This window comes from Salvelinus fontinalis, chromosome 11 (assembly GCF_029448725.1).
Source record: "Salvelinus fontinalis isolate EN_2023a chromosome 11, ASM2944872v1, whole genome shotgun sequence".
NCBI lineage: Eukaryota > Metazoa > Chordata > Actinopteri > Salmoniformes > Salmonidae > Salvelinus > Salvelinus fontinalis.
In genome coordinates, this window is record NC_074675.1 from 12,371,547 (window position 1) to 12,386,579 (window position 15,033).

Below are 15,033 nucleotides of genomic sequence, written 5' to 3' on the forward strand. Positions count from 1 at the left end.
TAATAATTTGGACAACTCGCGATGGGGATTCCCCCAATGGCATTAAAGCGAGGGTAAATTGAAAACCAAAGAGTTCATCCACAGTTGCTTTGTTTCGTCCTCTGAAAAACGTGTTCGTACAGTGACCTCTTCTGGACAGAAATATATTGCAGTCATAGACCATATTTTTATATATATAAATTGTAATTCATGGCCCAAATATTTTACATTATGACTGAATTAATTAAACGTCTGTGAATTTTCTAAAATGTTATATATATATATTTTTTAAATTCAGACCGTGTAATTAATTCAGTCAATGTCAAATATTTGGGCCATGAATTACATTTTGCCAACATTTAAATTCATGGGTCAAATAATTTACATTGACTGAATTTATTAAACATGTCAAATACAAATAATTTGCTTAAATTTCCAAAATACGTGATACATTTTGTTGCTACAAAATAAAAATGAATTGTGCAGAAATTTCAAACCAGATTATCGGCTCTTCCCCTCTGCCTGCAATTATCGTAAATGCATTGCAAAGCCATAAACTGTCGTGCTACTGCCCCTGATTTTTGGTGTTTGAAACCCCCGTTCAGTCTTTTCGTACGGCACTAAAGCTGAAGACGGTATGTTCCCCCTTGAGCTCAGTTACACATACAAAAATATGATCTATTAATTATTTTTGAAGGTAATCATTGTGATTTAATTGTTTCAGAAACATGCCGACCAAAGGTCCTCTGCAATCGGTCCAGGTTTTCGGACGCAAAGTGAGTAAACTATCTGAATTTATTCCACGTGTGTTGAGCCAAAGAACTAACGCTATCCGGCTAGGTGACGTTAACTAGCTCAACCATGTTAGCCAGACAGGCCACACATGTGTATTTGACCCCCCCAAAAAGTATCCATTACATTTGGAAATATAAGTGACCGTCGATTTGACAACTTTATTGTTAAACGTCCACATGTGCCTTGATTGTAGCCAGTGGCATATTGAAATGAATGGCTACAAATGTTGCGGCCTGCTAGCTACGTCAATCAATTAGCTAATTTTATGCCGGAAAGCATGTTGTCCAGCTACACCAACGCCAATTGTTTTGTTTAGTGAGGTAACAAACGTTAGTTCGCTGAGTTATTATGCCACAAAACTGCATTTGTTAACTAGCGGCGTGCTTTTTTGGGAGGGGGGGTATTACATAGTTTTTAACTAATCATTGTACTGTAGTTAGCGAGTTGCCATGACTTGGTCCACTCATCCCTCATGATGTACCTCAGTGTTTGGTTAAGACATTGGCTGGCTAACTAGTGTTAATTATAATAATACTGTTGATCAGCAATCACCTGAATGCATTTTTTTGGCTGTGTGGGGGGGTGAACATAGTAAAGAAATGTTTAACGTTATGGACCGTCTGTTTAGCCACCCCTGCTTCCTAGAAAAGTGCACATGTAATTATCTAAAACCTAGCAAATGGAAGTGAACATTACAGTATCTCTTTGCAGAAAACAGCCACCGCTGTTGCTCACTGCAAGAGGGGGAATGGCCTCATCAAGGTGAACGGCAGACCCCTCGAGATGATTGAGCCAGCCACTCTCCAGTACAAGGTGAGTCCTTAAAGACAGATTGAAATTTACTGTTGTCCAAAATAAGCGATTTATGTTTCTGCTTTGAACAGGGGAGGGTAGTGCGTTACATTTGCTCTTCTGCTCGTATCTTCCTTACAAACAATGGCTTGACTTTTGATATTATCCTAATAAAGTGTAGAAATGTTTGTAAAGGTATGGTGTGGCTATTATTACGCTTTAGCTACTGTGGGCTTATGATATGAAGGCGCACCAACTGACTCCGACAGGTGAACTTGAGGTGAGGAACACTGTCAGGCCTACCAGAGTTACACCTATAATTATTTAAATATTCTGATTTGAAAATTAACAAATAAGCCTTTGCGTCTATCTGTAGATGCAGTAGCCTTCTTTCATAAAGAAATGCGTGTCGGTGTCATAGATATGCCGGTGTCTGTACCCTATTGGATGGAAACGTAGCTAGTGCGCTAGTCCGGTGTCACTTTGATTACGCCTGCACATCATGGTTCACCAGCAGCCCCAAACATCTACAGAATAAGCTGCCAAACAAGCATTATACTTAACCCTCCCCCATACTCTTCTGGGTGTTGAGCATTTTGTCCTCTAATTTTACATTGGCTAAGCCTACAAGGTAGGGAGGGATGCTTTTTCTATTTGTCGAGATTGGCAGTCTTTATTAAGGTGTTGAAAGTTTACCATGATACTGACGTGCCCAAAGTCGGTATGCTTTGTATATTGGTTGTGTGGTGCATTGGCACAGAAACCAGTTGGTAGAAAATGTGTAGCATATACAGTGCCTTTGGAAAGTATTCAGACCCCTTTGTTACATTAGCCTTATTCTAAAATTGGTTGAATTGTTTTTTTCCCTCATCAATCTACACACTACGGCATAATGACAAAGCAAAAACTGTTTTTAGAAATGTTTGCTAATTTATCAAATAAAAACCAGTAAATTAGACTTACATAAGTATTCAGACCCTTTACGCTGTCATTTGTTGAAGCACCTTTGGCAGCAATTACAGCATTGAGTCTTGGGTATGACACTTCAAGCTTGGCACACCTGTAATTGGGGAGTTTCTTCCATTCTCTGCAGATCCTCTCACGCTCTGTCAGGTTAGATGGGGAGCGTTGCTGCACAGCTATATCCGGGTCTCTACAGAGATGATCAATCGGGTTCAAGTCCGGGCTCTCTGGGCCACTCGAGGACATTGAGACTTCTCCCAAAGCCACTCCTGCATTGTCTTGGCTGTGTGCTTAGGGTTGTTGTCCTGTTGGAAGGTGAACCTTCGCCCCAGTCTGAGGTTCTGAGCCATCTTTGCCTCGATCTTGACTAGTCTCTCAGTCCCTGCTGCTGAAAAACATCCCCACGGCATGATGCTGCCACCACCATGCTTCGCCATAGGGATGGTGCCAGGTTTCCTCCAGATGTGAAGCTTGGCATTCAGGCCAAAGAGCTCAATCTTGGTTTCATCCGGCCAGATAATCTTTCTCATGGTCTGAATCTTCAGGTGCCCTTTTTGCAAACTCCAAGCGGGCTATCATGTGCCTTTTTCTGAAGTGGCTTCTGTCTTGCCACTCTAACATAAATGCCTGATTGGTGGGGCGCTGCAGAGATGGTTGTCCTTCTGGAAGGTTCTCCTATCTCCACAGAGGAACTTTAGATCTGTCAGTGACTATTGGGTTCTTGGTCACCTCCCTGATCAAGGCCCTTTCCCCTGATTGCTCAGTTTGGCTGGGCGGCCAGCTTTAGAAAGTCTTGGTGGTTCCAAACATCTTCCATTTAATGATGGTGGCCACTGTGTTTTTTGCTATCTTCAATGCTGAAGAAATTGGCTTTGTCATTATGGGATCGTGTCTAGATTGCTGAGAATTGTAATCGGTTTTAGAATAAAGCTGTAACAACAATGTGGAAAAGGTCGATGGGTCTGAATACTTTCCGAAGGCAATGTATTTTATATAATTATAAATATGACTTCAAAATGTACACCTGATTACTCCTAGCTGATTGTCTGTAGCTGGCTCGGGCAGGGAGAGTGAGCTTGTCGGTGAACCCCCAACCTTCTGGCATTGACTGCCACAAAAGCATGCTGAAGTGGCAGTTGATATCCACGTTTATAAACAGGGTTGCTATTTTTACTTGTTGTGAACAATATTTTGAGTTCTGAGGGGCTTCCATTTATTTGACTGTATAAGTGGGGGGTCATGTGAGGAAAAACATTTGTTGAGGGTTGTGCATTTTGACACCTTGGGTTGGACCAGCCCCCCTCTGAAATTTACCAATCTGTCCCCTGGGAAACGGTTGCTAACTATTTCATGTATGTGTAAAATGGCTTCTTACAGAGCTGCTGTTGGTTTACTAAGCCCAAGTTCAACATGGGTCTTGTCTGCAGGATATATAGACCTTGTGTGCGTCCTTGACAAAGTTTCTCTCTGTTGTAGCTGCTGGAGCCAGTGCTGCTGCTGGGCAAGGAGCGTTTTGCTGGAGTTGACATCCGAGTCCGAGTGAAGGGTGGTGGACATGTTGCCCAGATCTACGGTGACTGGTTTTTCCAACTGGAAGCTGCTCTACTTCTGTTTAGACATATCTCAGTAGAAACTCATGTCTTGATTTGAAATGACTGTACTTGACAGAATATGGCTGTTTGTCTTACCCTGTGCCATCTTCTCCTTGCAGCTATCCGTCAGTCCATCTCCAAAGCCCTGGTCGCATACTACCAGAAATGTACGTGTCAATTTTACTAATAAAAACAAATAATGCAGTATATTGTTTTCAATAGAATATTGCCTCTGCTGATAAAATATTTGAGTGTTACTTTGGACACATTTTTGCTGGAAGCAATATTGCTATGTTGGATTTCTCCCTTTTGGATGAAGGCGGGTGCGTGATTGCTGTGTTTCCATTTGGTCAAGTAAATGGTTCACAATAATCTGACCTGTTTCTTTCTCTCCAGATGTGGATGAGTCCTCCAAGAAGGAGATCAAGGACATCTTGATCCAGTACGACAGGACCCTGCTGGTTGCCGACCCTCGTCGCTGCGAGTCCAAGAAGTTCGGTGGACCAGGAGCCCGTGCCCGCTACCAGAAGTCTTACCGTTAACCTCTCTGTACATTTTCATGTAATAAAGTTGAGGAAGAAAATAATTCTGTCGTTTCTTTAAACTTGCTTGATGAAAAATGTCATTAATGACCATCAAGCACTACTTTGGAAAGTGTAAAGGTAGACTGCGATAGGACGTAGATGCAGAAAGTAAACTGTATATGGGGTAAATTTCCGCAACTAAATGTTGACCCATGAGGCTCCACTTCTCAGCTGTTTTGGTCCCTTGCCACGCTGTTAATGGCGTGAAGAGAACCTGTGCAGATGGTGACCTGTGAGTGCTATCTCGCTCCTCAATATCACCGGTGCTGCTCGTGGCAATGCCATTTTCAGTCTACCGTTTTAATAGTTAAGCGCTATCCTCTGGGTTTCACCATGATATATTCAATTAATTCCTAGACTAGACCTTGTTTTAAAATGGCTGAAGTGAATAAGCATTATAGCAGGTGTATGTTATGCTTGCTTCAGATTTCTCCTTAACATCTTTGCAGAGCACCATTAAGATAATAGTTTGGCTTTACAGCCCTAGATTGTTGCTCATTGAGTACCTGAGCTGTACATGCTTTTGCTACAACTGTTATTAAATGGTATTTCACAACTACAGTCACCAAATAAACCCAATGCATCAACTTCAGCATCACTAGTAGTGTCTTCCCACATCTGCCATGGGGCACCATGAGCATCACTATGCAAGCATCTTCCTGTCATCACACGTGAATACTTAGTGGCCCATAAGTGATCCTTTCAGCTTAGGGCCATTTCACATTTATCTGTTTATGCATTGTGTATTTCAGTGAAGTCTTGGAATTCTCACTCAGTTTTAATCAATTTTAGTGGAATTGTGCCTTTCAATGTCAAAGAGCATTATACCGGTGAAAACCATGAGTTGGCAACCATCAGCTGTTGCCAAAGCAAACTGGACATATACTGAACAAAAATATAAACGCATCATGTGAAGTGTTAGTCCCATGTTTCATGAGCTTAAATAAGATCCAGAAGTGTTCCATACCCACAAAGTATCTCATTTTGTGCACAAATTTGTTTATATCCCTGTTAGTGAGCATGTCTCCTTTGCCAAGATAATCCATCCACTTGACAGGTGTGGCATCAACAAACTGATTAAACAGCATCAATCAAATGTATTTATAAAGCCCTAATTACATCAGCTGATGTCAAAGTGCTGTAAAGAAACCCAGCGTAAAACCCCAAACAGCAAGCAATGCAGGTGTAGAAGCACGGTGGCTAGGAAAACTCCATAGAAAGGCCAGAACCTAGGAAGAAACCTAGAGAGGAACCAGGCTATGAGGGGTGGCCAGTCCTCGTCTGGCTGTGCCGGAATGATCATTACACAGGTGCAACTTGTGCTGGGGCCGAAAGGCCACTATAAAATGCACAGTTTTGTCACAAGACAATGCTACAGATGTCAAGTTTTGAGGGAGCGTGCAATTGGCATGCTGCCTGCAAGAATGTCCACCAGGACTATTGCTAGATAATTTAATGTTAATTTATCTACCATAAGCTGCCTCCAATGTTGTTTTAGAGAATTTGGCACTGTCCAACTGGCCTCAACCGCAGAGCACATCCTGCTTCTTTACCTGCGGGATCGTCTTGAGACCAGCCAACTGGACAGCTGATGACACTGAGGTGTATTTCTGACTAATAAAGCCCTTTTGTGGGTGGGACTATGTCCACCCATGGCTGCGCCCTGCCCAGTCATGTGAAATCCATAGATTAGGGCCTAATGAATTTTTTTAAATTGACTGATTTACTTATATGAACTGTAACTCAGTAAAATCGTTGGAATTGTTGCATGTTGTGTTTATATTTTTGTTCAGTGTACTTTAATTGTAAACGCCTATTGTAGGCTCCCGAGTGGCACAGCGGTCTAAGACACTGCATCTCAACGTTAGAGGCATCACTACAGACCCTGGTTTGATTCCAGGCTGAATCACAACCGGCCGTAATTGGGAGTCCCATAGGGCGGCGCACAATTGGCCCAGCGTCGTCCGGGGTAGGCCGTCATTGTAAATAGGAATTTGTTCTTAACTGACTTGCCTAGTTAAATACATTTATTTTGAATGGACTAAGTTGTCTTGTCCTTTGTTCAGTGCTCAGTCTGTTATTCATTCTAGGACTAGGTGGAGGAGAGAAGAAACACGTCCTACCTCCAGTAATATTAATGTCCTCTCTCCTGTTTGCAAAATGTTTCTAGATTTGATACTAGTTTTTATTGTACTTGTGGAATGGATTGGACAGATGCAGATTTCTTGATACCTAACCTCAATTTCTCAGATTTCAACTGCTCCCTTTTCACCAGCAGAGAGTGCTGTGTGACAAAGTACGAATCCAATGGCCCAAACACGTTTACAGCTCAAATCTGAGGCAAAGCTTTGCCTGTTTCGCACACAGTACAAGGTTCTTCTGTTCATTAAACTCAATTTCTCTGATCATATATTCACTCACAACTTGATTTCCTCAGCATGAGGCCCTCACGGGGAAACTGTCAGCTATCCATAAGGAGTTTTGGTGATGGAAAAATATATCAATCAATAGATCAGAGTATTGCTGCTCCTAAAAGTCAGTTACATTTTATGCAATCTCTACTATGGTCAACAGATAGACAGACATGGGTTGACCATGAAGTTCTCTGTCTGGTGAGGAACAAAGACCACCACAGCCACAAACATTGTGCCTGTGCAGATAAAGAATACTCACTTTTGGAAGGTGCAGCGTACTGCATGTGGGATTGTTTGATTCCTGTGCCCAGGGTGTCATTAGGGCCTTCGGGTTGTGTTCATTAACACATTTGCAGGAGAAGCTGTAACATCTGTGGCTGGTTGACTATGAAGCACAACAGAGCAAACGGCATATGGTCTTGGTCTTGTTTTTCCTCATTTAAAAATAGCTGGTAGACATTTACCGAAGGTGTAGGCCTACCTCTCTGTTTTCAGTCACTGGTTATGATACATCCTGTGCAGTCTTTTTACTGAACCGTACATTATGTTTGTTCTGCTGCTGCCTCCATCTAAAGTGTGTACCAACCAGTGCAGATACCCAGGTGAGCAGTGTTGAGCTGAGCCCCAGATGTGCTGTCTCTTTCTAGGCAATGGGCAGGCCTATTTACTGCACTCCAATAATCAACCCAGCAGGGAGAGCCACTGCTACTGTTGTTGACTCTGCTCCTGGATCCCTGTGGCCCTAACCTCTCCTCTACGGCCCTATCTGGCCCTGGTCGTTGACATCAGCACAGAGAGAACCCGCGGTAATATACAAACTCCTTTTGGGATGGGATTGGGACGCAATGGGGATTTTAGAATATTTACTTTGAGAATTGTAGAATTTGTAATGATATTTAATCATTCAACTTGTTAGGTAAAACCTTTGGCATCATAAATTATGTCATTTATGATGAGGCCTTGTTGAGGTAGTGTGGACCACATGGGGGTACTAAACACTTGTACTCACATTGGTGCACCTGGCTTTCCTCTGTTCACACCTCATTCTGCCTCCACTAATCACACAAACAATAGAGGTGTTGGTCCAGGATGCATTTTGTCATCACACTAACTCCCCCCCCCCCCACACACACACACTTTCTCTATCAGCAGCCTACTTTGAAGAGAGAGGATAGTCATGAGCATTTCTCCCCTCTTTCCTTTTCCCCCTTCCCCTTTAGGGTTATTTGCCCTGGGTGAGTTAATAACAATTGACCGAGCAAGGTGTCAGAGAGCCTGGGACAAGAGGACAGTAGCACGCACAAACAGATGCTGGGTTGGCTGGGGAGGAAATGTAGCTTAGCCAAGCGGCACGCCACGGTTTGGGCTTGGGAGTGTTAATGAGGGACTGTGCCACGCTCCCTCCTTAGCTCCTGTCGCTCTCTCCCTAGCCCCTATCAGACTGTCGCTGAGGGGGAGGGAGAAGAGTAGCAGGGGGCGGCAGGTATCCCAGTGGTTAAGAGCATTGGGCCAGTAATCGAAAGGCTGCTGGTTCAAATTCCCGAGCTGACTAGGTGAAAAATCCCTTGGGCAAGGCACTTAACCATAATTGCTCCTGTAAGTCGCTCTGGATAAATTACTAAAATGTATAAGAGGAGAGGGGGAGGCTTTATTCAGCCAGGGTACAACAGCACTGAAGACTTATTTACTGGGTGGAACAGACAAAGCAGATGTCTTTTTTTAAATTTCCTGTTAGAGCAGGCTATTGTGATTCGTTAAGCCGTGTCGGATCATACCTGTGTGGAGCTTCCTGAAACACAGGCATGGAAAATGTTCACAGGCATGGACCATTTTCACAATGATTTGCCTTTTTTTTTACAAGCTAAGTAGAGCAGAGTAGTTGGCATTTTCTTCTTTTGGCCTTGGCTTTTGTGAAGGAACACACTATTTTGTGCTAAAAAAAATAAGCACTTGGCTGAAAAGACAGCAACCACCTGTGGTTGAATAGCATTTGCCCCCACAGACCTGCCTGAGCCCTGGCCATCATCAGGAAAATTGTAGATCCCTTCATATGGTTCCTTACTCCACTCGCCTTCACCCAGAATCACCAAACAAATCATTTTCAGTGGGCTTTTGAACAATAGAGCCAGAACAGAATGTTGAGCCGATGATTGATTCATCTCGACTGTTTTGTTCCAGACGCAGAGGCCTGCCCTCCCATGCTCACACCAGCACGTCGGAGTGTTTTTGGGTCTGAAACCAGCCAGAATCAGGCCCGGAGTTATTGACCCTGAGCAATTAGTCACACTTTGGCTCGCCAGCATTGACTCATTCCCAATGTATTTACCCCTAGACTTGAACTAAAGTAGAATTAGTCCCACTGCGCTCACACCGCTCAGCCTTTGTCTCCCATTAACGGCCCTCTCTATCGCTCTCTCTCTCAAACACACACACGGTCTGGGCAGTGTCGTGGCACTGAACGTGGCCTTGGAGTGGAGCCCCATGTGAAATGAGACGGGGGGGTCAGGTTGTGTTCCCCAGAGTGCGAGCCCCTGACACCCGACCCAGGCTGAGGGTCACAGGGTGCCCCGTACACCCAGAATCACCCCCAACTCCTGGGCTGGTGGGACAGAGAGGCCTGGACCTGTGATGATCCCCTAAAGCACCAGGGCTCTTGAGGGGTCAGACAGCCTGCTCAGGCCCTCTGTAGACATAACATACTGACTGGACTACACTCCACACAGACAGAAGACCCTGCCACCAGCACCACACTAAGACAAGAGCTTTTAGCACAGAGAAACTGGAAAACATTGATCTGAAATAATTTCTGTTTTTAACACAAACATGATGACAGTAGCATGCTCACATAATGATTGAGGATAATGGGAACACATGGGAGCAACTGACATCAAATCATCAGAATGGTATTTAAGGTTAACTGCAGAAAGTCCCCATGGTGTGCTGTTGTGCCTACAGTACTGTACACAGGTTGGTCCCTGCAGGTCCTGAAGCTCTGTGTCTGTCAGGCTCTGGGCAGATAAGGGACATGCTTAATTAAACGCCCTAAAGGCTGTTGAAAGGCACCGGACGATGCCAGCACGAGAGGACTTGACACCCGAGTGTTCCTCTTTCACTGAGGTGGTTGTTCAACCAGGAAAGAGGGGGGGGCTAGGCGTGACGGGGCCCAGTTACAGCACCATGCCTGCCAGAGTCATCACAGAGCTGGGGATGGAGGGAAGAGGGGTAGGTGGAGGAGGGGGAGAGGAGGGTTGTGGTGTAAAAAGTAATGGCTTATCCAGACACTCTGCCAGCTCCCAGCCTCCCTCTCTCTCTCTCTCTCTCTCTCTCTCTCTCTCTCTCTCTCTCTCTCTCTCTCTCTCTCTCTCTCTCTCTCTCTCTCTCTCTCTCTCTCTCTCTCCCCCTTCCCCTCTCTCTCTCTCTCCGTCTCTCTTTCTGTCTCTCTCTCTCCTCCCCTCTCTCTGTCTCTCCCCCCCTCATCTCTCACCCTGCCCCCCCCCCCCTCCCCCTCTCTCTCTCTCTCTCTCTCTGTCTTCCCCCTCTCTGTCTCTCTCTCACTCTGGCCTCGGTGTCCATGGCTCCAAGGCTAGAAGAGAACCCTGCGCCCCGGAGACCAATGGCCCCTCTTCTCCCCTCCTGCATACACACAAAGACATACACATTCCTGGAGAAAGGGATGGGAGCGTGACAATCGGGAAACAACGGCTGTTAGTTACAGAAAATGCATTACACCGTGGGCGGGGGGAGAGGAGCGGAGGAGAGGAAGTACTGGGATTAGGCAGAGTTTGGAGACGGAGAGCGGGCCCATATTTCCCGTCCAGTAAACTGCTCAGATTTATAAGACATCTGGGGATGCTGATACCCCATCCTTGTCCCATCAGCTCCGACTGCTCCTGATTTAAAAATAAGCCTAAATCGGAGCATGGCAGTTGTCGGTAGGCCATGTGGAGGTCAGAACTGTCGTTCACAGGAAAAATAAAGAACACTTAAATTCCCATCAGGTTGGAAAGGTGTTTGAATAACAATTGTTTGAATATGACATTTCAGACCCTCTACTAAAAACCAACTAATCTCTATGCCTATGTGGCATCAATATGAGTCAGAAACATTTATTCTGGTGTCAAACTTGATTACAGTGTGTAAATAGGTTCCTTTTTGTGTGTCACAACAAGTAAATTAAGGTTGGGTTTGGATTACAATTATGTTAACAAATCATGCCCCTGTTTACCAAGCTCCACATGCAAATGGCCCCTCTGCCCACTTCGCTTAATTTCATTGAATGGGGTTCCTTTGTTTCATTGCCCCCAACGCGTTGAAAAGATCACAGATATTTTAGCCTGAAAAGCCCTATACGGATTGACCATGCAATGAATGCTTCCATCAGGATGCACAGCCAACTAGTTTGCATGCCCGTTCCGAAGGACCCTATAATGCGGAATTGGCGGTTGGAGTCCGTTGGTCCCCAGTGGTGGCGAGTATACCAGTAGCTGGACAGCTGGTTATGTATCTGGTTGTGTATATTTTGATAATCGTTATCACTATCATCGCTAGCATAGCTGACGTTAGCTAGCTGGCTAACGTTAGCCTACCTCAATACAACTCAGATTTGGCTTTGAAACACGATAACATTTCAAAAGACAGTAAATAATTAATAGGAAAACCTTTTGTCATGATTGTGATGTCGCCAGATTGACTTTAGATGCAGTATAACTTTAGCCAGCTAACTAAGATTGAAGGGACCACCGTATTTTAGCATGCTAACATTAGCATTGTTAGCTATTTTTTGACAAACTTTGCTAGTAACAGTAATGACAACATTGCCATCTCTCTCTAAAGTAAATTTGACAACATCATAATATTTGAAAGTTGTTTCCTACAAATTATGTTCATACTTTAACAATGTCATCGTATTTCCATGCTTATCTAAGTTAGTATAATTTAGATGAAACAGTCACATTAGCCTCCGAGGTGCAACCCATGTCTAGGGGGAAAAATACATATTGTGGTACAAGACAACTCATTTCTGACTACAGCAGTGTACAGACTAGCAGCAACAAACTCAAACCAACCCAGGGATATAGCAAAACATGTCACAGTTGGTTGCATAGTGTGATAGCGTCATCGGCCTGAATCTAATACAATCATGGGCCAGTCAGTCTACATCTGTAAAACATAGAATTACCTTCACATCTGAAGTGAAATAGAATGGTGAGTGCAGGGATCAGGTTGGTTCCACCAAGCTAATCATAACCACCATGTAATCAGTATGTTTGTGTTTGATCGATCAGTATCTTTTGATAAGGGGTCAGGTGCTGATCCACGCTGCTATGCCTACCAATGGGACGCTGGCAAAGAACTCACCTCCAGCCTCACTTCTTGTCTGCTCACTAATGGTCGTACATGGGGAGAACAGAATTAGGTAGGTTTTGTCTGACCTGTTCAAACTTCAACATAGATTATGTCTGTGTATCAGATATCACCTATCCCTAACTGCCATTGGCAATAGAACAATGATTGTGTGTATGCGTTCACAGATACATGAGATGCTGGCACTTAACACATGAGGTGATTACTAATTATACAGTACAGCACAAATGTCCAGTAAAGGCAACCCCCTTTTCATTCCATGGGTGACTGATGAACTCTGCCTCAACTCTGCCTATTTCTACAGATGGACTGGAGATGCTTTTGCCAGACGGCAGCCTCCGTCGTTTGACGGGGAGACCATAATTGTGTAGGTTTTATCTGACCTGTTCAAACTTCAAAATAGTATATGTTTGTGTGTCAGATATCCCCTAACTGCCTTTGGTAATATAACAGTGACCGTGTGTATGTGTTCACAGAAACATGTATGGAGTCAGTACATGGAGACTTGATGAGGAAGTCCAGACTGACAAACGGGCTTGATACTGATGTCGCTGAATGAAGAGAGACCTGGCATTAACATTTTACTAGACACAACTTTTACTTGTATTGTCTTTTTTATTATTGAATTGAATGGTATCAGTCAATATGGGGTGGGAGAAAACCTGTGTATTCTGCACCAGGATCAGGAAACTCCTGTAGTATACGGGACACCACACAGGAAGGCATGACCACTGACATGTTTGCCAAGGCAGCCCCATTTACCAGACAAAATGTCAACAGGCACAGTATCTGTATCGGCTGGGAATAACAATGAAAGGTTCACATTGTTATATTAGCAGAACACCCTTTCTATGGTATTATGTAAAGGGTTGTTTATTCTACATGGACCTGTTACTACATTTGAAAGTCATCAAAACACTTAGTTTAGAATATACATAAATTCAGCAAATGCATTTTTCTCATATTATTCTGTAGGCGACTGATCTAATCAAAGCTTCCTTTGGCATCTCACCATACATTTGCCTGTAGTCAACCTGCAGAAGGTTTGTTTGTTGTGATTGAGTCGGGGGTGGCTATGGGAAAGTTGTTGACAGATGGGTGTGTCTTGATTGTGGCAAGGACACACCCAAGAAACACCCACGTCAAACCACACCCCCAAGTTTGGCTTCTGTCATGGCCGCCAGCATTTATTGAGGAGCAAGCTAAAAAACTAGGCCAAATCAGTGGATGCAGTTCCCCTTTAAAGACATCCTTCAGGGATTTTTTTTTACTTGTCCTGTTGTAATATCCAAAGTATAAAGAAAGTAAAGTACACACACTAAAGGGTAAAAAAAAGAATAATAATTGAGCAAATGTGTGTTTTAAGACAACTGCAAACTTCAAGGAGTTGGTCCAATGGGAAGTCACGATGTCAACTGCCTCTCCCCTGCTCGAGAAGCAATAGAGAACAAAATAGGAATTCCCCTCCCCCAGGTAACTGGAGTGACACTTTAAGCTATTCTAACCATAACCCAATATAAGAGTCCTTCAGTGGTTTGTTCTCCTTTGTTATGGGCTTGTCTTCACTGACTACCCCATATTAACTATTGTTCACATTGGTGATCATGGAACTAGCTCTCCAGGTAATAGTCTGTGAGAACAGCAGTATCAGAACTTTAAAAGCATCAGAGTCCTCCTGGCATTCATTCAGAACACCCAAATGACCACCAGTTCTCTTTTCTTATATTTACATGTTAGTCATTTAGCAGACGCTCTTATCCCGAGGGACTTACAGTTAGCTAGCTATCTTAAGATGAATGCATTATCAGCAAAGTCAGAGCTAGTAAAGGGGTGGGGAGTCAAGTGTTTAAAAAAAAATGTATTCAGTCTTTTCTATATGAAGTGAACTCATCTCTTTCACCATTTCCCTCTGGCCCTCATAGCAATAAATAACACCACTTTCTCTGTTTCCCTCTCCCTTCCTCCCAGAACAGCTACTGTTCAACTGATGTATGTCTTTTACTGTGACAGGCCCTCAACCACCGGATGTAGTATCTCCTGTGATCACCCCAGGCCTCGGAAGACCTCTTCAACTACAACAGGAAGCAGTCATACGACCAGGTCACGACCCCTCTTATAACACCATGAGTCAAGCGGAGCCCACCCCGTGAGCCGGCAGGGGAAGGTTCCGGTCTCACCGAGGAGCAAGGTGCGGAAGGATCGTCAGGGGAGGAGAGGGAGACCTAGTCAGCGCGTCAGAATGAGGAAAAGAAAGGGGGAAAGAAAGAGAGAGAGAGGAGGAGAGGAAACATCTGTTAGATAGCAGCCGTGTAACATCATTACACACAAGGCCCACCGGCTCACCTAACACGGCCACAGCTGGGTCTAATACAGCCTCCATCCACAGGGGAACTACTGTGTGATCCGCCATAGGCAGAACTATGTACACATCCAGCCAGGAGGCACCAGGGAGGGGATAATGGTGCTGCCTAAGCCCACAATCGAGACTCACTGGGGAAGTGTCTGTGCCAGAGCCCCAAGCTTCTGGCCTGAACACGGGGCTGACATTAT

General features: G+C 44.2%; 1 protein-coding gene across 1 annotated transcript; it reads left to right on the forward strand.

The window, feature by feature from the left end:
* The first annotated feature begins 558 nt into the window (after positions 1-558).
* LOC129865053 (40S ribosomal protein S16-like) lies at positions 559-5,297 on the forward strand. The gene is made up of 6 exons (XM_055937488.1): positions 559-614; positions 704-755; positions 1,486-1,587; positions 4,006-4,102; positions 4,241-4,288; positions 4,518-5,297. The coding sequence occupies exons 2-6, from the start codon at positions 708-710 to the stop codon at positions 4,661-4,663; spliced, it is 441 nt and encodes a 146-aa protein (XP_055793463.1). The 5' UTR covers positions 559-614; positions 704-707; the 3' UTR covers positions 4,664-5,297.
* Positions 5,298-15,033: the final 9,736 nt, after the last annotated feature.

Excerpts from the sequence above, each read along its gene's own strand:
- LOC129865053 (XM_055937488.1), top strand. The coding sequence starts at position 708 with ATGCCGACCAAAGGTCCTCTGCAATCGGTCCAGGTTTTCGGACGCAAA. Across the intron at positions 4,103-4,240 it reads ACATGTTGCCCAGATCTACG|CTATCCGTCAGTCCATCTCC; the intron begins GTGACTGGTTTT and ends TTCTCCTTGCAG. Across the intron at positions 4,289-4,517 it reads GGTCGCATACTACCAGAAAT|ATGTGGATGAGTCCTCCAAG; the intron begins GTACGTGTCAAT and ends CTTTCTCTCCAG.